The 24,759-nt window shown below is 37.0% G+C and overlaps 1 protein-coding gene across 5 annotated transcripts in view; it reads left to right on the top strand.

Moving 5' to 3' along the window:
• SLC9A9 (solute carrier family 9 member A9) overlaps positions 1-24,759 on the top strand; it is a 214,204-nt gene that overhangs the window by 148,291 nt on the left and 41,154 nt on the right. For 4 of the 5 annotated variants that reach the window (XM_027787215.2, XM_005237721.4, XM_055817589.1 and 1 more), the window contains 2 exons: positions 2,352-2,400; positions 7,844-7,923. In XM_027787215.2, the coding sequence (XP_027643016.1) occupies positions 2,352-2,400; positions 7,844-7,923 (129 nt within the window). Of the gene's footprint in view, positions 1-2,351; positions 2,401-7,843; positions 7,924-12,459; positions 15,986-24,759 lie in introns of those variants that run through there. The other variant, XM_055817590.1, reaches the window with a different exon arrangement.

Below are 24,759 nucleotides of genomic sequence, written 5' to 3'. Positions count from 1 at the left end.
TGTTCAAATTATTACAAAAATGTATTGCTATTTTAATGCATTAAAAAAATTTTCCCATAGAATGCAAAGATTGATCTGGTATTTTTCCCAATGGACTTTAAATCGATAGGCAAGATTGTGCTATCCACACTAATTTGTAGTAGCGAAATAATACTGCATGAGAAAAACAGCAATGGCATCTGACCCAGTGTTTTAAACAAGAGCAGAGACCAGACCAAAGGAAAGCATCAGATGCAGTTATGTGGCATCCATGTGGCATAGAAGCCTTATTTTCTTTTTCTTGTATGAAAAATCTAAGACAGAAGCGTGATTTCATTAGAGATTTACTGCTGGTTTTTTCTGGCTGTAAATGTAATAGTACTCCTGTTAAGATTTTCTGTATCTTCATATATGCTATATACTATTGTGTACAGAATAAACAAGGCAAAACAGGTAGCTATCTTTAAATATACGGATTTGAAATTATACATGCAGAGAAGCTTAAGCATACCATGAATTCTGCAAAACTCTGTAAATACAGATTTTTTTTCTATGCTGGTGGATTGCTGTTGTCAGTGTGATTAGTTCATAGTTATATCACTGTTACTGAAATATCACAAGCAGAAACTCAGGTTCCTCTTGGCCCCATTGCCTACCCTTGTTCACATGTACCATTGCAGTCCTTTTAGTCCCGGGTGAAACATTTTCTGTTGTCTTAGCTTATTCTGTAATAAGCACATCACAACTCCAACACACACAATCAGTCAGAACTGGCAGTTTCTCAACCCCAGTTCAGAACTACATGAAGGCTAAATTACTTCTGTCCCAGGAGACTAATTCTTTGAGGTCAAGTCAAGCTCATTAAGGAGAAGAGTGGGGGGGGAAGTCTGTGATGTATCTTTGCCTTTCAGCTGCACCTATCATGCATAAATTATTTGTATTTATTTTTTTTATTTCCAAAACTGTGCAGACCCTTAACTATTGTACTGCTGGTATTTTTCTGTATTGGCCAAGTAGTGGTGTTAGTGTACAGAGTTAGCTAACAAGCATAGTCTAATAAACAGGGCATGTAATTACATTGAGGAGACTGGGATTCTTTTTCTGATTCTGTCCCATTTTATGAGTTTGGGACCATCACACCTACATTTGTGCCATTGTTTCAGCCTTCACATCCTACTGTACTTACACTGCACACTGCACTACAGGGCTGTCTCACACCGCTTAGTTTTACAATGCTGAGCATAGATAAGGCCCCAGACACCACCATTACATACATGTCAATAGCAAATCCAATGTCAGATACGCGGTTAAACCTCTGTGTAATGTTTCTTTTTCTTTTCCCAGTAAATGGTTCCATTTTAATGAAATTGAAAATACCTAACTTGCTTTACTCCAAACTAATGAATATGTTAGCACCATCAGAAGATTTTTCTAGCAATTTTAAGAACAGGACAAAGAGGAAAAGAAACAGCTATTCATTCTGTCTCCTTGTTGAGTCAGCACTAGGATCATTATTTTTAATAAAAAGGCAGAAATATTTATGCCTGAAGGACTCAGATTTGTTGAAGCTTAAGAGCTATGATAGAAACAAACATTTTCTCTTCCATTCAGTATTTACATATAAAAAACATCCACTCTGCATACAGTTCCTGTCACTGTATCTGACTGAATAACAGTGTATGGATAATATTTTACAGGAAAGAATGCTGAGGTATGTAACTATTAATATTAAATATGAATCTGAAATCTGTTTTGATGCTTTCTTACCAAAAGCAAAAATATACTCATGGAAGACTGCCAGAAGAACAGTAAAGTGGCCTTAAATGAATATCTAGTGAAAAAGTACATTTTCTTTGCATCGTTAAATTCTGTATTAGCTTGGTAGGCATGATGCTATAGCAGAGGCTTGTGAAGCATTCAGGTGCTATTGGTCCCCTAGCTGTGGGCTTCAGATTCCAGTGATAAGAAGGCTCATTATTCATCATCCTTTACTGTTCTCCTTCCTTTCTTGGTGTGAACATCAGCACAAGCCTCAGTCATTCAACTCATAACATTTATCAGTTGCATATCTCCTCATTTCTATCAGCCATATTCAAAATACATCAATTCTTCCACCACTTTTAACAACCAATTTTATTTTCTTCCTGTCCATATTAGTAAAATGACCCCCCAGGTTTGCATCATCTTGCATATCACCTACTGCAATCTCCTCTCCCCTCTGATTTGCTTCCCAGCAAATTTGCTTTCCTCTCACCTAGCAGGAAAGAGTGGCACAAGGGAAACACTTCTACCCTCAGAGCTCTCTAATATGTACCAGTTCGTTACCATATGTCTTTGCTTTTTGCCTTTTTTGTTTCCTTTTTTTTTTTCAGAGTTGGTGTAGATCCAGATGAAGATCTGAAAGTAGAAGCTGCAAGCCAGGTATGTCAGGATTTTAGACATACATGCTGAATTAAAAAACGTTCAGTTATTGGCAGATCATGTTTATCAAAAATAGTGTTATAGCTGAAAATGCTTATAACAGGCAGGCTGGCAGGTTGAAAATAAGAAGGTGCTGCAAAGGATCTTTATTGTATAAGGTACAAAAATAAGATTTTTTGTTTCCAATATGTATGCACTCATGAAAATTTTGTAACTAAAAATATTATTGAGTTTTGAAGAAAATTGTAAGTGTAAAAATATCCTGAAAAGTCTAATAAACAAATGAATAGGAGTATTGCCTTCATAAATCCAAAAATTTATCACCTTCCAAATGCTGCATTTATGGAAATGAGACAACTCAGAACAATGTTTAATGCCCTGGAATACAAAAGGAGAATGTGTTGTGTTCAATTCTAGTAAGTCAGGTTTCTGCAAATATTTTTTAGTTATTTTTCACATGAAAACCTAAGTACATTGTGAACTTGAAAACTTTAAAGGCGGCTATTTAACAAGCTGCAGCTGTTCATCTGCCACCTTCCCTCTTTTGTCATACATGTATGGCAGTTTCAAATACAGCACTGCCTGCAACAGTAGAAATCTACAGAAAGTCAATACAGAGATATAACATCTGCTTCAGTGTGGTAAGAGCAGTACAACTAGGGAGAAGCAACACTACAGCTGACAAGTTGCCAAAGCAAAAAGTGCCTAATACTAAGTGTGTTCCTATTTAATAATAATACCATCCCATGCATCCTCTCAGACTGCACAACTGGAACTGAAATTGAAATCACCCAGCAGCAATATAAATATAAAAAATAAGTTTAGGGAAGACATGAATAAGATACTCTATTCACTTGAAAATACATTAAAGATATCATTAGGCAGAAATTTAATATATCTTACATACTGAGTATTCTTAGCTTTTACACATTTGGACATATCAAGGCATTTAGGGTCTCCATTTTCACTGAAACTGAATGGAATTCAGGTGTCTAACTGTCCTAATGTTTATTTGGAAAAAAGGAAAAAATATTATTCATAACTGATCATATCTTCAGTCACTATTAACAGTCACTATTAACAGGCCTAGCATAACACCCTATTGCATCAGGCCAAGATACTGATTTATTGTGAGTCTGAGGGGACTAATCAGTAATACCACTCTCCTAAGCATCTTGGTAGGAATTCCTGCAGTGCCTCTGACCAAGGCCTGGACACAGAACCTTAATCTTAATCTATTCTTGATTGGATTTTAAAGATATATCATTTCAGAAATTTTTTACTTTGCAGTATTCATGAAACATCAAAGATCAGAGAAGGCTGAATACAGTATAAAATTGACTATATGTATGTTTTGTGAAAACCCAATTTCTTCAGAAGTTAATAGGCATCTAATTTTCTCCTTTGATTAAAAACAAAAATAATCATGTTTATGAATAGCAATAATATATCCAGTGTCCCAGCTGTGCCCTGTGAATTAACACCTATCTCGTTTGGCAAAACTCAGCAATACAACACAGAAGGCGTAAACAAATATAACACTTTCCATGCTCTATTGTGTCCCAAATTGGCACTACTTATAGTAGTAGAATTTTACATTAGAAGATAGGTTTGCTGCTCAGATTATTCTTCTCCTTCTCCCCACCCCACCACCACCACCCCTGCTGTGGTATTGTATTTTCATCTGTCTAATTTTTCTGTATTTGACAACTCAGTCTTTTACTAATTCAAACCTTTTCCGCATTCTCTGTAGCTCTCTTGGTTTTAACTTAGTACCTATGGCAGTTATTCAATTTATGCCAGGTTATTTCTTTTCATTTCCTCTTTCATCTGCCTAATGCCTCCTCTTTCCCTTTGTTGTCTCTTTTCTTTCCCTTTATTTCTTTTATTTCTAAATGTGATGGGTTTGTTTAGTTTACATTTTATTCCTATGTTAGTGTGTCTTCACAGCCAAAACAGTTGTTTTTCTTGCATATATCCCTGAACAAATAGCATATCAAGTGCCAGCATCTCCTCTCCCAGTTCAAGCTCTCTCCCAGCTGAACTTTAAACCACATGTCAAATCTCAGTGCTGTTAATTGGACCTTCAGGGACACTGTACCAGAAATAAAACCTGAATATTTTGTCAGGAATAGGATGTTTAAAGGACAGTAAAATTAGCAGAAAATAAACTGCTAGACTCCTCCCTTCTCAGCCAGAGAATGGAAGCCACAAGGTCTGCTGCAGAGGCTGGAATTAATCTCCTCTGCAACCACTCGAACTACCAGGACGTAGGGTACCTTGCTGTGGGAGCCTCTCAATCCATATCTGTAACCTGTCCTGGATTTTTGGGGGGCAGAAAAAGCCTTAAAACACCTTCTACCTCATGAGTACTGTGTCAGAGGGATAGCAGTTACATGTCTGCATAACCCTTTTCCTTTCATACTTCATCTTGATCTCCCTTCTTTCCTTCCTTTCCCTTCCACAAATTAAATTTTCTCTTCTTTCAAGGAATTATATTTAGTCAAGACTTCCATGTACACAGTTGTTTCTGGACTTCTGATTATGCTCTATTCTGGACTGGCTCAACCAGTAATTTTGGCAACCAGCTAGAAGAAAATTCCAGCTGAAGTTGTAAGACCTGGAATCCAGGGCTCCTTCCCTAGCAAAAACATAGAGCCTTTTAATGTATAACTAACATCTGGACTTCACTATACTGTGACCTCATCCATCAAAAGCATCCCAGTTTTTGTGTCAGTTCTGCTTTGTCTTTCCTTAAATATGTTTATCATCATATCAATATCACAATATAAACATAAACAGAAGAAATAATGGCCCAATATTCATATCCATTTATTTACTGGACTGTCATAACTCCATTTTCAAAATTTAATTGCATAAATGCATACTACAGTTAATATATTATTTCATAGAAAATATATAAAAACAAGCAAAAACAGTTTGTTGCATATCACATACATTCATGTATAAATATCAAAAACTAACTCTGATAAACAGAATGCAGGATAAATAACCACAGAACAGAGCTACAAAGTTGATCTGTTAAAGGCAAAACCTTTTACGGCAGTGGGCTTTTTAACTAATTTCTCATTAAAAAAAAAAAAAAGAAGTCAATAACATATTTTCTTCAGATGATTTATGTATCTCAGAAATTCTGCTAGGTTAATCTCTACCAAGACTGTAAGAATATATTCTCTACAAGCATTTGGGGAAAATATTGTAGATTTAGTATTGATCTCAGGAGAAAACTAAATAGCATGCAAAACACCTATCAATATCATCTCTGTCAAACTAACGTTCATAGTTTATTTAACCATCCCTATGTCTTTATTAGTATAATGAGGAAATTATTTATACTTTCCCCATCAGTTACATCTGCCAGTTGGTTGGTGAATTTATTGGAAGTACTAATGAGAATAATCTCCATATGGGTAATTCCCAAGACAAACGTGAGAAACACTGACATTCTCACTTCCCAGAGAGAAAATTGTTGTCCGGAAGAGGCAGTGGAATGCCTCCCCCTACTTCTACCTCTCTGAACTGTAGGGAAAGTAAAAAGATAGGGTTTAAGATCATAGGATCCAAGGATCTGCTATAGCCCAAAACCATTCACACCTGCATCTCCTGCTGTCCCTTGACTGTACTGTTTACGCAGGAGCTGCCCTACAGATAACTACCCAGATTCCCATTAATGCAAAAGCACCTAACGAGACACAGATTTCATATACAAAAGGAAGAAGGCAAAACATGTCAAACTCGCAGAACTCAAACAAGCCAGAAGTTACATGCCACCAGAGCAGGTGCGGAGCAAGGCAGCAACAAACATTAACGCAAGAAATAAAAGCAGGTCCAGATCAGGACCAGCAGGATTATACTCTCATGCAGACTTTGTCCACTACTTTGTACAGGAAAAATTCATGTTCCAATATGAGGAATCTTTTGGAAAGAGGAGTTAACTAACAACACTATGACTTGTTGAAACATCAGTAGTCAAATGAAAGACACAGGCCATTTACAGAGCTCTCTGTGCTTTTGACTAGCCTTCCTCTGCATTGCACTCATTGGCTGCTTGCTGCATTTCACTCCACAATTTCCATGCCTGTCCTTCTCTTTCTCAGCTCTATCCCTGTCCACCCTAGTCCTTCACACTCTTTTTTTCAGTGTTCTTTTTGTGCTGACCTAACACAGACCTTACCTGCCATCATGCTTACTGCTTAAATGTTTCAACCCTTTTCCCAGTCTGTATCTATTTTGCCAAAAGGCACTATTAGATATTCAGGGCTTACAAGAGTGTTCTGCTGCTCAGAGATTAGTGCCATCTTCCTCAACTCCAGCCTCCCCAGTTACTAGAGGGAGTTACTAAAGTACTCAATTCCGTTACAGGGAAACAGATCCCAAGAACAATATTTGGTCTCTTTGGTGCATTTGTAAGTTCACTGTGACCACCTTTGACATTAGCAAAATTGTAACAGCTACAATATCGTTTCTGTCTCCATATAACCTTATTCAAAACTCAGTGAAATCAATGTAAAAGTTCCCACGTACAGGTTGGCTTGGAACTAGACCTTACAGTTTTGAGGATCAGACCATTGACATTATTATCATCAGCCTATTTATTTGTATGTTAATATATAATAAGAGATTACATTTGTAATAATTAAATTTGTTTAAAATTGCATGAAGAAAAATATTCCCATTAAAAAATAATCTAACTTGCAACAAAACACAAACAATAATGAAGTAACCTTGGAGAACTAGCAATCCCATCCCTAATTCCATCCTGCCACTAATTCTTCTGCTAGTACTGATGTGATGCCTAAAGTATGACCAAACTAGCTGCCTTAATACATTAGAAACAGTCACCTGTACAATTCCAAATTATGACCCTGAGTAAAAGGACAGTCCACCTATCTACCTGTGCAGCACACCTCAGAACTGTCTGGCAGAATGAAAAGCAGCATATTTTGAGTCTTGTTCACACAAGTTGTGTTCCTCTCCCCTCGGAAAGAACCACAGAAAGAAAAGCAGTGTCATAATTTTAGAATATCACAATCCCTTTGGGAGCGACATTCTGTTAGACATACACAAATAGCATTTGATCTTGTAGGAGTAAACTGAAGAAATCCCGCAATGGCAATTAAATCGAAATACCGCTTTATTGATCTCAGAATAAAATGCTTCTCAGCTGCTTAATAAAATTGGAATCATTAATAAAAGTCAATGCTGCACTCTTCCAATGAGTACAGAGCAATGAGAAATGTGCTATAAGAGCCAATTTACTCCTGAACTGATTCACAGAGATGACATTTGTGCACCAAAGAAGCTTTTTAAATTAAAAAGTGCAGTTAATTGTAATTCACTCTGACATGTATTTTTAATATCAGAACTCCATGTTTTATTTATGTTATAAAAATGCTTTTCATTTCATTCATTTATTTTGCAGAGTGCATCTAACTTGGACAAAAATACTACCAAAGCTGAGAGTGCATGGCTGGTCAGAATATGGTATGGCTTTGACCACAAGTATCCTTTTCTGTTATAAGCCATAGACAACGGTTGCATTACAACTGGCACCTTGAAAATACTTAAGAATTCAAAAATTATTTTACTTTACAAAACAAAAGTGTAATTTATTTTAAACATGTTTGAGTAAGGATTAGAATTTAAAGTTCAAAGAAACAGAATGTCTAGAGAAGCTGGGCAGTGCAGTGGTAGTACATTCTGATTGAGTAAGAACAAGCTAAGCTGTGCTCTACAAGAGTATATAGACAATAGATTTCAATTTTAACCTTTTTAAATTCCAGAATAGAACTTATCCACTTATTAATCAGGTAACATGTAAATTCTGCATTTGGGAAACCAGGAGGTTTGAGACTGAGGCAGCCCAGTGGCTGCTGCCTGCCCACATATTCAGAAAGCAGTAACTACCCAAGCAAAAGTAAAGATAAGACAACCCTGGTTTACCCACACCTCTTAGAAACAGAGAAAGATGCACCCACTGTGGAGATATAGTTCCCAGGACTTCCCTGGAGCTCGAACTTCCTATTCCCCAGATTCCCCAGCCTTTGTGCTTCTATTCACATTCCTACTGAGGCACATATGGAAGAGATCTTGAATATGGGTGTCTGATGCTTTATTCTAGAAAGTCTGGTTTCCATGTCTCTTGCATTTCACGAAAATATTTCAAGTTATTTTTTTTAAATATTCTTAAAAAGAACATCCTCCCAAAGCCAAGGCAGAGCAAACAGACAGATGTGTTGTCAGTAGTGCCTGTGCAAAGACAGTAAAAGCTACCATCCTAATTTATTATCATTTTAGACTGACTTTGAAAAGCCTTTGCATAGCTATCAGTGAGATCCCACAATAACAATCATGCCTTAAGCCTTTACCAGAGATGCACGATGCATACAAGAGAAGCCTGTCTGACTTCCATGCGTGCTGGCACAGGAGCTGAACAGGGACAGCTCTACTGGCCATCTCCATTATTCAACAGCACATCTACTGGTCCACTACCCTGCACTACTGAGCAGAGATTAATTTTAGGCTACATGTATGTTTTTTTGATGCCAGCTGTAGCAAGCTAGGATGAAATATTTCACCTGATAAAATATAACTCTTTGGGAATACAGCTTCCTTAGGGAGTTCAAGTGAAGTTATCCTTCAAAGAGACTTTTGATGAAAAAACCATTTTTTTGTTAAAAATGAATGTATTGCCCTAAATTAATCTACCAGAGCAGTTTTAAATGCCAAAAAGCACTTAGCATTAAAATGTTTCCCTAAGATAATTTTCCCAGAATAATTGGAAATAGTAGGTGAATGCTATATAAAAGGGGGAAAATATGTTTAAATATTAATGCCGAGTACCAGCATAACTGGCTTAAACTTCCACCCAGCCCCACTTCCTTTTCAGAAGGAATAGCCTATGGTGGTTGTGCTATATCTTAGAAACTAAAAATTTCTTCTTATAGGAAAGAAAATATGAATGGAGGGGTAGGGGGGTGGGAATTGCTCCAAAGAGGGGGGGAAAAAAAAAAAAAAAGAAAGCACAAAATCTTGGTAGGCAAGAACAGGACAAAGGCATGAGTTAAAAAAAAAAAGACGACATGAAAACAGCAACTAGGATAGAGCTAGAAAACAAGGGACAGAGACAGAAGAGAAAGAGAAATCAATATGAAAAAGACAACAGTACGTGCAAAAGAAAGAACTGTAGAAGGCACCAGAAGCACTATTTCTTGGAGGTTATCTGTTTAGTAGTGATCTTGAATATGGGTGTCTGATGCTTTAATCCTAGAAAGCCTGGTTTCTGTCTTTTGCATTTCAAGAAAATATTTTCAGTGTTTTCTAAAAAATATTCTTAAAAATAACAAACATATTCATATCTTCCAGTCAAGTCAATCTTTCTTTAGAATTCAGATTTTCAGAGATTACAGCCCTGCCATTATCCTAAAAATATATTTTTATTAAAAATAATACTTCCACATTTTACTAATCCTAAAAATGTATGCCCAGACACCTGCATAGAATAATGGTTCAACCCAGTAATGCTATGACTCACAGCTCTGAGCATTTCTTTGGTATGTCTATTTCTGAAAGACATTCTTTTCAGGGAGAGAGAAATTATCCACCCAAACTCTCTTTTGCTTTACTCCTGCATAACGTTACAAAGCTGTGCTGCTAAATTTGGAGCAAGAAATTGTCATGTAGCACAGTATTTATGCCCAATACAAGATTGCATAGAAGATTATGATAAAGTTTTCAAAGAAAAGATAGAGCAAAATAATAATCTGGTTATATACTTCGAAAGCATACAAGACTGACATTTCTAGATTGACATTTGTTCTTAGGCATTAACACAAACCTACCCACTCTTCTGGCAACAACATCTCTTACGCCTATTTATGTCACAAGGGAAAAGCAAGAGGGAGGAAATACCAATGAGGAAATCAAAAAGTTGTGCTGATCCTTGCTGTCCCTGTGAATGATATCCACTTAGTTCAGTAGTCTTAGGCAATGGCAATGTGCCACACTAGGGTAGAACTATACAAAAAAACCTGAAATCCCGTTTGGGAATCAAATTGTATTTTTATTCTGACAGAAACAGTAGCAGCCTGATCTGGAGCCAGCTAGGTTCAAAAAGGGCTGGGTTTTTTAAGCAAAAGTCTTTGAATCAGGTATTGACACCTAAGAAAAACATATCATTCTCTAAAATCTAGACTAAGAAATATTAATTTTAGAATAAAAAAACCAAAGAACAGATCGTTTCAGTACTTAAAGGTATCCTCTTGGATTTTCATCTCAATAATTTAAATAAGGAAAATGCAATATAAGATACTTGGTATCTGACAGCGGGTAAATTCCAGTGAATTTTTTCCAGCTACTTTGTTTTTACAGCTTACAATGCATTACCGTTTGAAGCTGTAATATTCTACTTAAGGCTAGTGGAAAAGTAAGAGAATAAACAAAGGTATTTCAAGAACTTATCAGGGAAAAAAAACCCAAGATCTATAATCCAGTACTATGTACATGGCTTTATATTGCGTGACTTTTTTCAAGACAGATATAGCCCAGTTTAGCTAACAAATAAGTACGTGGACATTTCATCCTGTGTATATAAAGGCAGAGCTCAAACAAACGGTGAGCAAAGTTGTCCCATTCCAGAGCATCCCACAATAAAATTGTAACTTTGCTCCCAGGTAGTAGCAATTTGCTTCTAACACTTCTCAGTCCCAAATATCTTTACTTTCTTACTCCAGCAAATATCACTGGTTTTTGCCTGCTTAGTCCCAAGACACTGTGCGCCTGACCAGAGTTAGAATTCCTCCTCTACACAGGCCAGTAATCCCAGTTACAATCTACCACTAAAAATGAAGGTAAAATCAATAAGTGTCTTGCAAACAATCTTCACCAGTTTTTCCAGCTACTTTAGACTAAACTCCTGCAGTTTTTTTCTGGTTTAATATGACCTTACACAGAGCTTTTTGTCCACTAACGCTTCTTTCTCTGTATTCATATAGTTTTGCTTCCTCATGTGGGGCATTTTTGCTCCTACTGGCTGCTCTGTAGCATTAGTCAGAAAGATGACTACACTGTTCTCCTGGCTTCTCATGCTCTATAATGAAAGGAGAATGAGGGATTTGGGATTGCTGCACTCACACAAAAGTGCAAAAATAACTGAAGATGAAAAAAAGAGAGCATAATGTAAGTGCTAAGATGTTTCCATCCATAAATGCTCACCACCTTCATAAAGAGAAGCCTACATGATACTGCAGGATATGTACTTCAATAGTACACACTGAAACTTGCACTGAGAAAAAAAGAGTAGTTACTGCGCAACAGGAAAATGCGTGCAAGATTACCATAGAAGAAAGAAGGGAAGGAAGAGGGACAAAGACTTCAAATGCACAGTAAGTTTCTTTGACTATTTAGGTATGTATTAAATTGCAAGACAGACCTTGGGCCCATCTGCAGCCAAAACTAACATGGGGTTTTTTTCTGGCAATGGGGTGAGGATGAGATTGCATGTGATGTGGTCCTCCAAGATTAAACAACATGACCAGAGCACTAATGCTGTATATATGATGGCATATACAAGGGGTGAGAAGGAGAAAGAGATACAATGATTGTTGTTAGCTGGCTAGTATGGGTAATACAAATATCACAATGACAGACCTGCTGCATCCTTGACACTGCTCCAAGCTACCAACTAGCAGCGTAGCTCTCACTTGCACAGAGGTTTGCTTTTCAAGCAGCTCACATACATGCTGCTATGAATAGAGTAGGAGGAAAGCTCTCTCCTTCTTTACAGATTTCTTTTCAATCTGAAAAACTAACATTCAGTTACACAGAATAGAAGCAGGAGTCTGGGACAGAGAGCACCAATTCTCCATAAAGCAACTTCTGAAGTGTTTCTACTTGAACTGCAGTTACCCATCATTCAGATGCATTCCTTTCAGTTTAAAAAGGGGTTGTATGTGTCCTTTGCACTTACCTGAAATCAATCAGCTAAAAGGAACTGTATTATTTGTAGACTTCAAAAGTTTATCCTCCTTAACTTATCAGGGCACCTATCATTTTATTTCTCCGGTGCTTTGTATGTGGATAAAACAGACATAATGGCTGCTTATGAAGTAAGATAAGTACTATTCTATACCTGTGAAAAAATGGAAAAGCTACTAAACCCAAAAGTGCATTTCAGGGTGAACTGACAATCAAAGAAAAAATGCAGCGTTTTATGGTCTTCAGCTGAATTTTCCTTAAAGGATGACTTGCCACTCTCATATCAGAAACAGACATCTTTAGAAGGAAAAGACAAGAGGCTGTAAGCATGCACGTGCACACCATTTTCTTTTACCTGCTGGATAACTGAGTTTCTTAGTTGCTAATATTCTGATTTGGTATTCTTTATCACCCCAGTGACAACAGCAAAGTAGCTCACAGTGTCCTAGTTTTGGACCAGAACCTCATTTTGCTAGACAGTTTTCAGACAGAGAAAAGACAGTCTTATCTCTGAGAGACTACAGTCTAATTACGAATCAAAGATGCATCAGATAATGCAATGTAAGCAAATTCAGGTACCACACAAACAGTAATGTAGAACTGGCTAGCACGAAAGGTAGATGTTATAGCATAGATATGCCAATAGAGCACAATAATCAGTTTTGCAGTGTCACAAGCAGACCATAAGAAAAGCTGAGATTAATTCACTTACTAAGAGTTGTGCTTTCAAGTGGGTATCATAACATGAACATGACACAAGAGCAGCAGACTATCGTAAGGCTTTCTCAAACACTGCAAACTTGAGTAGCACAGAGTCCCTAGAAGGTATTTTATCTATAGCAACAATTGCCTGAACTTGGTTCAAAACTCACTCCAACAATACATTTCCAAGTACATGATCTAGAAAAAAACTCATTGTTCTTTTTACAGCACAGATAATCAGTATATCTGATTTGGTGCTATTTCCTGACCCTTTCCAAGGACACAAGATTGTTGAAACTCTGCAAATTAACCTAATAAATAAACATGGCTAATGATTAACCAGAATAATAAGTGACCTCGGTTTGTCCTCCATTCACAGAAACCTGGATAAATAACTCTTAAACAATTCCACACTGAATATGCAAGTAAAATCATTCTCATTTGTAAAGTTTCTCTCACGTAAAGTCATTGAAAATCTCAATCATGTCCATGTATTTTTACAAGAAAAAATTACTAAACATGAGTTAAATAACAAGTATGAAAGCAAAGTTAAATACAGTCTTAAATGAAAAATCTCTGGTTCCATTACAAGATTTGACATGATCCCTTTCACCCTTCCATTGCATAGACACATACATAAAGATTATCAGTAATAGTTTCTTGATATTTTTATTGCAAAAAATAAATCTTTGAACCCACTCTTTCTCCACCACAGTTTTGAAGGAAAAAGGGAGATGCAGGAATTTTGGTTCCACAAAATATAACCAAAAAGAGACAAAGTTTGAAGTTTTTACTACTTAGTTTTTTTCATCCTGGCACTAAGGTTCACTACACTGCAAAAAAGTCTATGTACATGTTTAAAACAAAACAAAAAGGGAAAAAAAAAAAAAAAAAAAAGAAGTTATGGAGAAAAGGAACTGACAAGGGCAGACAATAGAAAGATCAGATTCTTTTTCATAGCCTCATTTTATCTCTAAAAAGTTATATAAAATAATACAGAAACTAAATCATTCTGGAAGAGGACGTTTTTGCCAAAGTTTTTACTTTGCTGGTAGAAAAACCATTATATCAAATTTTTTTGATTTCTTTAAATCCTTAATAGTAGTCTGCAGTGCTTCTGCCTCTAAAGGAAGAAATACATACAGGGGAAACTTTGTGGGATTTAAGAAAAAATAAAATATCAGTGTTCAAAATAATGGTTAAACAGTGCAGGCATGGGGCCAGTGGAGGAGAGCATGTCATTATTGTTGCAATCTGAGAAAAGGGGAAGTGCTTTAATGTGAAAAGAGATTCACAGTAAAGTAAAAAGAGTGTTGTAAGCTGTTACCGAACCTGTGTTGTCATCCATCGGAGACATGCTGGGCCAAGTTCTATTTTTTGTTCTTTGCACTGAATGGTCATTGATTTTTCTAGGAGTTTTGCATGGCATCTAAGGCAAAACCCAGCCTACAGCTTATTCTAGATAACTCTGTGTAGAACCAACAGATTTTCCATTTAACATCCTAGCTTTATTTGAGATAGCATCCCTTTCGTTTGTGCTGTTCAAGCTGTTCTCTCAGTTTCTGATAATAAGGTCCACCACTGATACAAAGACTGTTTCACAGACCCCAGTGGCCCCAGTGTAAACGCACGGGTCTTTATGCAACTATATCACTTTCATATAAAAATATATTAAAATGCATTAAAATCTGTAATCGCTATAAACTACAATCCTTATCCCACAAGCAGTTCTAAAATGTAAGAATAAAATTATTCATAGAATAAATATAACATTTTAATTTTTCCAGTACAAAACAACTCCAAAGCTTATGTTTAAAGTCAATTTTTTTTATTTTTTTATATTTCTGAAAAGTTTCTGAGACTCATTATCTGCATAGGAGTCTATCAGCCCACCAAGTAGGTCAGAAAGTCGACAAAAAAGTAGAGAAGTGGAACTGGAGTCCTAAGAAATCTGGCTTTTGTGGGGCTCTCAGCAGAGGCTGCTAGTGCGATGTGCCTTCCTCATGGTTTACAAGCCAGAGGAGTAAAGACGGAGAGAGCAGGAAACAGGTAAAGCTTCTGTCTGCAATGCCAGTAAAAAGGACTTTTTTTTATTTCAGCAAACCCACACTTTAGACACAGAGATAACTGAAAAACTTTGACTAGCTATAACTGATTTCTTCAGTATATTTTAGCAGCTACCACTAAAGCCTCTTTAGCTGCAAAGTGCCACTACATGCTTCATCCCTGCCTGTGGATGAGTGGTCAGTCCCTCTGACCTGAGGAACCATTGCACTACACCCGAGAGCAGAAATATCCGAGCCATTCATCCCAAATATACCCAGGGCCATTTCTGAAGCTATTCAGCAGACCAGTAGAAGTTTACAAGTTCCACCAAGAGCACATAGCACTGCCCAACCAAGGCTTCAGGCAGGCAATCCAGCTTACAGAACTGTTTTCACTTGTATGACACTGCCATATACAGCTGTAGCATGTTAAAATAAAACAGCATCAAGATTTACACTTCAGTATAAGAGAAATTTGGCACATAAACTACTGAAACAGAGCTAAGTATAGAGGATTCCTCTTACAGGTACATTTTATACAGAGGTGCTATATTAATAGCTATTGACCAAGAGCCAAATGCTCCAGCACAGACAAAAGACACAACTAGAAAAACTGCTACGTGTAAAAAGCATTTTCCAGTTCTGCAGCTTGCTTCTACCTGCATAGCTGTCTGTTACAGCACTTGTCAAATCAAATGCAGAGCTTGAAGGAGTTGATCTAAAAAGTGTAGTGAAGTAAATGGGGATTCATAGTTTACTGAACCCAGCAAATTACAGATGAAGTCATCTTAGTGTCTGATTTTACTAATAAGTATTAATTATTATTCCATTTGACAATCTTTATTATTATAGCATATTGTAGTCTGAATATACAAAGAAGCCTAGGCTTGTATTAGTCCAGTCAAGCATGAAATTATAGTTTGTTGGCTGACAATACCTAACAGCACCCAGGAGACCTAAGTATGATATCAGAGTACCGGAAGTTTATTACACAGATTTAATCAAGCATAACTTAAAACCTTCTTTCAATTCACTTATTATTTCATTTACAGCCCTGTATGTGCAAAAAGTTACTTTACATTACACCTAAAGTGTTTTTAAATGTTCTTCTGCATGTATTTCTTTCACCATCGCCTTTCCAGCCACTTAGCAGGTATCAGAGTGCTTGGACTTGCATGCAGCATATGTAGCACCATCTATAAATGGCACTTTTACAGCAGCAATTGTCACAGCAAGATATTGCTAATTACAACATCATCTAAGCAAGAAATTGGAAATACTTCCTAAGTAAGGGTCTGTTTTTAATGTTAAATTACAGTGGTATTCCTGTAAAAGCTATGAGACTAAAGGAATGCAGCATGATTAAGGTTATTACCAGGAAAGCCAAAGGGCACACTGATTTTCCATTAGAAAGTATTCTTGAATTGAACTCTTCTACAGAAAGCTAGTATCATCAGGATGCAAAACCCTTGTAGTCACTGACATGTTCCAGTGCCTTCAGTGGGCATGGATGAGGCCCTCAATACAGGTCTTATTTAGAAGCTTAGTCTGTATATTGGCATTCTTCCATCTAGGTGGTTGCTCCATAAAAAGCACTGTTGGTATCCTTGGTTTGTGTTGGCTGTAACAGTTCTGAGCTAAACTACTTCAGCACACCCTAACACAGCACCACCAATAAGGCTGAGGCAAACGTGCAAGGAAAAAAAATTGTTTGCCTCTAGTTTTAAGAGAACTCTGGCAATCAGTGATTCAAAATAATTCAATTTTTGGCAGCAGAGAAACTCAAGAGCCATTTTCTATTTTCTGATCTTGAAATAGGTGCCTAATACACTAGAACACGTGCATCATCATGCATTCAAATATATTATGAATCAACCAACATCAGTACCAGTTCTTAATTCAGCACTTCTCAGGGGATGCTAAGGGAAGGTGGAGAGGATAAATCAGAAGAATGAAAATGCTGATTTAGGACTGACTACAAGTTTGCATGAGGTATTGCAGCAGATCATCACATCTTATGAGCTCACTTTAACTATTGTTTGGGAGACACTTTTGCATCCTCTAACAGGGGAGACAAAGGCAGCCGTTCATCTTGCACTATACTAAAAGCTTCAAGGACAATGGGAAGTCAGATTACAGTGGCCATCGGAACACAGTCTCTTAGTTTAGATGCCTAAAAAAAAAAAAAAAAAAAAAAAAAAAAAAGCAGTACAACACTTGCAAAAATCAAGGGTTTGGCCTTTGATTTTTTATAAATATAGACCTAGAACTCAGGAACCTCTTGATTTCTGTGTATTCAAGTCATCCTAGCAGAGGTAAATTTGTTTCTTGGGGTTTTTTTCCTGTAAAGGTAGCATCATTCCTTCTAGCTGAACATGTTTGTGGGCTTCTCAGTGAAGGCTCTTTGACAGAACTTACCATCCTGACCTTCTTTGCACAGTGTGATATACTTAGTTACTCATAGTAAACACAGCATTCAGATTTATATAATCTCTTACAGGCCTAGAAACTGAAGAAATTTTGGTATTTTTAGAACTATCAGTATGCATCTAGTTGCCATGAACAGAATCCAGTTTGACATACAGATAATGAGCCACAGTTTCCAATCACGGCACCAGTTCCACCACTGATACCAGCACCACAACCATAAAACCTGTTATTCTCTATTTTTAGCAACAGATGGACACAAAAAGATGTTGTGACTCAGAGGGTTTGGTCTGTGACAGAATGGGACAGCACAATTATTTTTATGAACTTTGTTCCTTTACTTTTAGGAAAAGGAGACATTCCTAAAAGTGAAGAGTAGAGGAACGGGTGGCAGCACAGAACATTTTGGGATGCTTTCTTTGTGACTTAGCCACAGCTGATCATATATTTGTGCAGAGAACAGGAGTAATGATATATTGTAAAATAATAACTTTGACAAAATGTATAGTTTACCTAAAAGATCATGAAAATAATACCAAAATTTTGTGGGTTCAATGTCCTGGAGCTGCTATTTCAAAAAGCAAGTATTGTCATAGAAGACTGGGAAATGCATACTTAATTACATGAAGGAATGCAATGAGTATTTTTGATCTGATTATTTTCATCATTTTTAACCTGTGCTATTATACCCCATGAAAAAAGTTTTAATGGGTTAAATATTTTTTAAAAAATTATTGCAAAGGATATATTATTTATGCGTACAGTTCTTACAGGATTTTGGTTTTGGTGGGGTTTTTTTTGTCTCTGTGCAATTATGTACTGAGAACACAGTTGTGCTATGAAAAGTAAAATCTGACTCAGATTCTATAAAGTTTCTAGCCAGTGCTGATGGACTTTAGGTGTTTTGCTATCTGTTCATTAGAAATTTATAGGGGGTGTTTTATTCTATCTGCTAAAAAGCAACCTGGTGACTTTCTGAACTGATTCTCTGCCACATTAAGGCACGTAAAGTATTTTAATTTTGGATGCAGTAGGGAAAACCAGCTGAAAAATGAAGGATTTCTCTACACTGTTTGAAATAGAGAATTTCATAAAATATCCCACTGACACTGACCGTAATCTTGACATTTTAAACAGTAGATTTTCATTATATTCTTATGAGCCAAACTTCTGCTTGGTACTACCTATTTTAAAGAATAGAAAGCCCTAACTTTGCAATGTCTATAAGTAGTTCAAGTTGTTCCTTCCTTGTTTCACTTTGTGTTTGGTACACCACTAAGGACCTGTGATCGAAACTCAGAGATTACTTGAACTGCAATTGTTATACCAGTGTAACAACATTAACTGAAGTGTAGTCTGTTTCGTTGTAGTTTATACCAGTACAAGAGAAACTACTAATGCGTAAAACCTTCAGGCCTTTATTAGACATGTCTTTGGCTTCAATGTCTTAACAGTCTCAGTTACACCAGGTAAAACAAAGCATCCCTACATTCACGTCCACTGTTTCCCCAAACTGGTACAAAATAAAGGACTCCAGCTAAAATCAGTGTAGAATGGAGGGAATAAGAAAGCATGGAGAAGTGGATTTTTCCTCAGTTATTGCACTATCCTACGTAGCCTCAGTCATGAAACTGCTTATGCTTTCTTACTCTCCAGTGATCAGCTGTCAGGTGGGAAAGGGGAGCACAGCGATCTGATTTACACTTTAACTGTCAACAGAATATCTAAAACCAGTTTAAGGAATTTTGAACAGCAATGATAAGCCATAATATTTTCAATGTGATTAAGATAAGAAGCGATACGCCGTTCTTTAATGGGTAAGCACAAAATGGTTTTTACTCTTAAAAAGCCCAGTATGATTTATTCAACGGTTGAGTCCTCATTAAAGATATAGAATAGTGCATGTCACAAATGGTTAAGGCTTTGAAATTATTTGTGGATTATTCACTCAAATTTGCATTGCTACACAGCACAAACTATTTTTGGATTCTGCATAAATAGAATATCTAATATAGAATTACATTATAATGAAATATGCAATAACGCAAGTGCCCATAAAGTGCTTTTCTGCAGGCATCCAAAAGTTTCAGATGCATAAAATATGATTACAGTTGCTGCACAAATGACTGCATATCAGGTTCATTCACATTTAATTAAAACTCAGATGTAGAAAATACATATACACAGTCCACTAAGACATAGTTAAACTGCTATTGATATTTCATATCATGGCCAGTATCAGTAGGAACTGGAGTGAATAAGATGTGGTTGGTCTTCAGGGCTTAGTCCTTCTAGCTAAACTAGAGACTTACACTTTGTGCTATGCAGAAAATGCTATTTCTTAATGATCTATGAAAATTCAGATAAAGCAACTCTGGATCTGATTGTTCCACAGGTTGCTACACAAATTTAAAGAGGCAATAGAAAGATACAATTTTTAAGTTTAGTTATCTGTGATACTCAATTCACACCTTAATGTTTTAACATTTAATAACTTAAATATTAAAATATAAAGAAATTTAAAATATGAAAAATATGTATGTATACATATATATGTGGTCTATATTGAATACAATATTTTTTCAACGTTCATTTCCCCCACTTCCATTCTCAGTCACCCAACGGTGCAGCCTCAGCAGCAATATTCAATAGAGAAAGCGTGGCCTCAACACAGGCTGGTCTGTATCTCACCTGCTAGGATATTCTTTTAGGAAATAGGAGCAGTTGATTCAAACCCTCTTGGGGCTAAAAGGAACAAAAAATCCTGATCTTTCATTTCCCAGATCAGTGCTTTAACACCTAACCTATTATGTAAAAAATGGCCAGTAGCTCACCTGGCAGCTGAGATTTTTTGGTTGAGTTCACTGCTGTCTCCATGAGTTAAGGATGGCGCAAGGACACCTAACTTATCATGTCACTCTAGGAAATAAGGCAGAAATGAAATATCTCCACAACCCTCTCCCAAAATACAGCGATACTAAGTTGTCTACCTCTGATGCCTCGCTTCCCAGCCCAGGTTGGTTTCTTAGCATGCACAGGGATACAATTAGAAACCTAGGTAAATTTATGGCTAATAATGCAGGTAACTTGTGGTTTATTCTCAGTCTAAAATGCCAACCCTGTTCATTTTATTGGACTATGCATCTTCACCAACATTTCCAAGAACATAAAGGACAGCTGAAAATTACATTTTTATTTCAACTTCTTATATAGTAATAAATACCTCTACATCTCTATGTTTTTGCTTTAGGCTCTGTTGCCACAGATTCAACAAGACAGCCATGTATTAATGGCAGCGTTTTTACTTTTGCACATAAAAGAGCTAGATCCTATTTTTCAAGCACAAGTACATGGGTGCTTACATTATGGGTACAACTACAGAACGAGCATTATGTCTTGGATTGCTTTCTCAGTCTTCCTCTGTCTACGTATCCACCCTTTGTACAGCACAGAACAATAATTTGTCACCTATTCCAATAATGATTCACAATTTTTTCCTAAAATTAGATATGTGTGATCAAAATAAACCTCTCTGGGACCAAACCTCACCGCACTCAGACCAGATACATAGTAGTTAGGGTGCACAACACCCCCTCATCACATAGTGGGGTTTACAGTATTACCCCTACCGAACTGGTCAGATGAAACCTGACCCAAGACATAAAGAAAGTTTGGGGTGCGATTTCATGCACAGCAGCACATCCAGTCAATGCCAATAAGCAAAAATGGCTACGCACTCACTAGCAAGCAGACATATGTTTGCCTTACCTCCATGGGAAAGGTAAATGCAATGTGAAAGCTACACTGCACATGAGAGCAGTGCCAAGCCAGAGCTACTATCTCTGGAATGCACACAGCAGGAAAGACCAAGTAGGTATGTTACGAAATACAGCTAGGAAGCTGTAGCAAATAGACATGGACCAGATCAGGTTGGAAGCTCAGGGCAAATGCATCACAAATGCTTTCTCAGGAGTTCCTCAAAGGGTACACCTGGGACCCACTCCTACAGCCCTTCCCTGAAAGGTGTGCAGTTCCCTAGAGTGGGGAGGGGAGTTCCTGCAGCAAAAGTCTCAACAAGACCTTACCCCTAAAACCTCCCTCCCCACAGCTACGGAGATAGGCTATGAGCTTTTCACTACAGACAGTTATTTTCTGCTCAAGCTTTCAGAGGTAAATAAAAAGAAAATTCAGATTCTGTAGAGCAGTTCATCAGCTGCAAAGCAAATAACTATGACTCAGTTTATCACAAACAATAACAGAACAGGAATTAACATTAACAAGCTAATGCTTCACCTGATTGTGAGGGGGTTTTAATCTTGTTTCTAATTAATTTTGACAGATTGAATTAAAATGCTTATTTGCTTTGCATTTGATGTGCATGGGGCTCCTCCTGACTTCCTCTCATAAAGCCTATATGCTGTCAGCACCAGCCTGAGAGCGCCCTTTTTCTTTTGGACACTGGAAAACAGAACTAAATCCTTATGACTAAGTCCTTATTTCCACTTGTTAAGTATTTCTGATCTATAAGAAGCTTCTATTTTACAGCAGGGTTTTCCTGCTTTTTATTGTTTCAGTTGTAGTTTTTCAGATGTAGAACTTCTACTTTAACTTGGATATTAATGCATGAATTCCCATTTTGACTGTGGAGCCCCCTGACTATATTCTTTTTTAAAAGTCTTCCTGTGTTAGTTCCAGCTGAAGTACCAGAGGAATAGGCCTCTTATACTTCTCTGTACTTTCTGTCAAAACACTTGCAAGAAACATTTTTGAGACATTTCAGCTGGAATTAACAAGAGAAGACTGATTTCCTAAGGTATGTGTTCCTTCTCCTGACAGAGTCAAGGAGACAGGCTGCTTCAGGAGAGAAATGACTTTTCTTGCATTCTTTCCTCCTTCTGATGTATGAACAATTATTATCATTGGTTTGGATTCTAGTTGCTTACAGAGGTGGGTGTAAGCTCCTCAGCAATGAACATTTTAGCGCTACTGTGTGCAAAACTATGTGTCAAACAATGCTCAAAACTAATTATAAAGAGCAATGATCTATCACGCACAGTCAGATTAGATTCTTATATTTCCATACCCTACATCTTAATACCTGCAGTTTCGATGACCGCTGCTAGAATGAACATTTCAGGGAAACTGAAGCAAAAGAGAGAAAATTTCCTAGCAACAAATTTCACAGTAAATGATAGAGAGCTTCAAGGTCAGGGGTATGATGATTCTGTACAGAATTTCAGCTAATCTCCTTAGACTATGCATTAGTTATATTTATAAAAGTTGCATTATCTGAGCATAGATGTGACTTCTTTGTTCTGTGTTTATGCTGCTTATTTTATGTTTTATTTTTAAACTATAGATACACAAACTGTTGTGAAAATAGCATACAGGAAAAGTATATAGACAAATTACATGCCAAAATAGCACATGCATTCGCTGCCACTTTGCATTAGTGTCAATAAAACAACAACCCAATGAAAAAGTAAACTCAAGATAATCCCCCTAGAATGAATGGAATTGATATGACTCCTGACATAGCTTAGGCTCTTGCTCCAAGTGCTAAAACCAGCACAGATGGAGTCAGTTATTCTGCATTAGCACTGCTGTAACTAAAGGCAGAAATTTCCTTGGTGACTCCTTCCTGTTGTTTCAGTGGGTTGTGAAGGCTGATGTAATGGTGGTACCAGGCAAGAAAAGCCAGTCTTGAAGGGTGCTTGTTCCAGCATACCCCTCGGCGTTTATCAATAACCATCACTAACTGGGAACAATAGCCAAAGTAACAGGTAGCCAGTGCTGGTACTGACAAGTGACAGCGTAGATACCCAAGCTGTCTGGTATGCAAGATCTTGCTTGTCCTTCTCATGCAGGTGCTGAAAAAAACTACTCCTAATTCCTTTTGCCCGCAGACACAATAGAAATCATAGAAACAAGCTCTTTTGTCACTGAAATGACTAAGAATGGTGTGTGCAGCCCATTCCTACTGAAGGCTGAGATGCTTTTCAACTGTCTGCTGTGAAAGCCAGAGTAAACACAGTTAAACACAAGGGATCTGAAAGCATCAGGGCACCCAGCATACACTACCATCCTTCCCTACATTCTCATGCAAAGTAGGGGTACAACCTTCACATGTCTTTATACAGTGGAAGGACCATCTGCAAGATCTGTAACCCAAGAGCTACACAATGTTAGATGCCCTCATCAGCATGTGCTAGGTATTTAACCAAATATACATATATTCTTTATTAATTGTAGGGACAAGCAGAATAGAGAGCAGACAATACAAGGGGATTACACATATATTAAGGAGAGAGACATTTCATCAGTGTGCATGTAAAACATATATAATCCATGCGAAAACAAGTAAAAACTTCCCTCAGCTTCAGTACTCCCTACAGATTCCTACATTAAATAATATACCAAAACAAAAATCTAAGGCAAATTACTGACATATATGGAGGGGGGGGAGGCAATCTACTTTTAAAGCTGTATTGGTTCAATTACATTTGCTGTATTCACAGATATGATGGTATTTTAAAAAGAGTATATGACCCAACACTTTCTTTCTGAAATGCCAGACCATGCTAATTTACAGCAGTTAGAAAGCTGAGGACAGTTACAGCTTCAAACTCAACCCTGCAAATTACAAGCCAAAGCCAGCCAATGCGACAATACAAAGACAAGGTGATATATTAACCACACGAAGTGAGCACAGCCACCTTACAGCAGTAACTTAATTCTACAGTCTTCCTATTGCAATATCCAAAGGAAGAGGACATTAGTCATTTGGAGGTAAACACCTGATCATGATTTGGAGATCTACATAGAAGCCATGAATGATAGATCAAGCTTTGAAAAAATCATTAACCATCATTTCACTTCTTTTATCCTTCCCATCCTGGCATTTACAGAATTTAAGTTAACCTCTTCCAGTTCTCTCAGATGCTGAGGGGACTGGTTTGCTTTCCTGTTAAGGAATATATTTAATATTTCTCTTTGGCATGGTTATTTCCTCACACTGATTGATTTAAAATTAATCATCTAATGAGGCTGAGTATGTAGCCAAAATACACACACTTTAATGTGTTTAAAATTTCCTTCAGTTTTAAGAGACTGGTTAGTGGTATTTCAAGGCACTAGCCTTTTCACTGGATGACCAAATTCTTTCCAAGACATTTGCTGAAAATGTATC

Source organism: Falco peregrinus, chromosome 12 (genome assembly GCF_023634155.1).
Source record: "Falco peregrinus isolate bFalPer1 chromosome 12, bFalPer1.pri, whole genome shotgun sequence".
NCBI classification, from domain to species: Eukaryota; Metazoa; Chordata; class Aves; order Falconiformes; family Falconidae; genus Falco; species Falco peregrinus.
The sequence above is the reverse complement of the archived record's forward strand: the minus strand, read 5'-3'. Positions and strand labels throughout refer to the sequence as shown.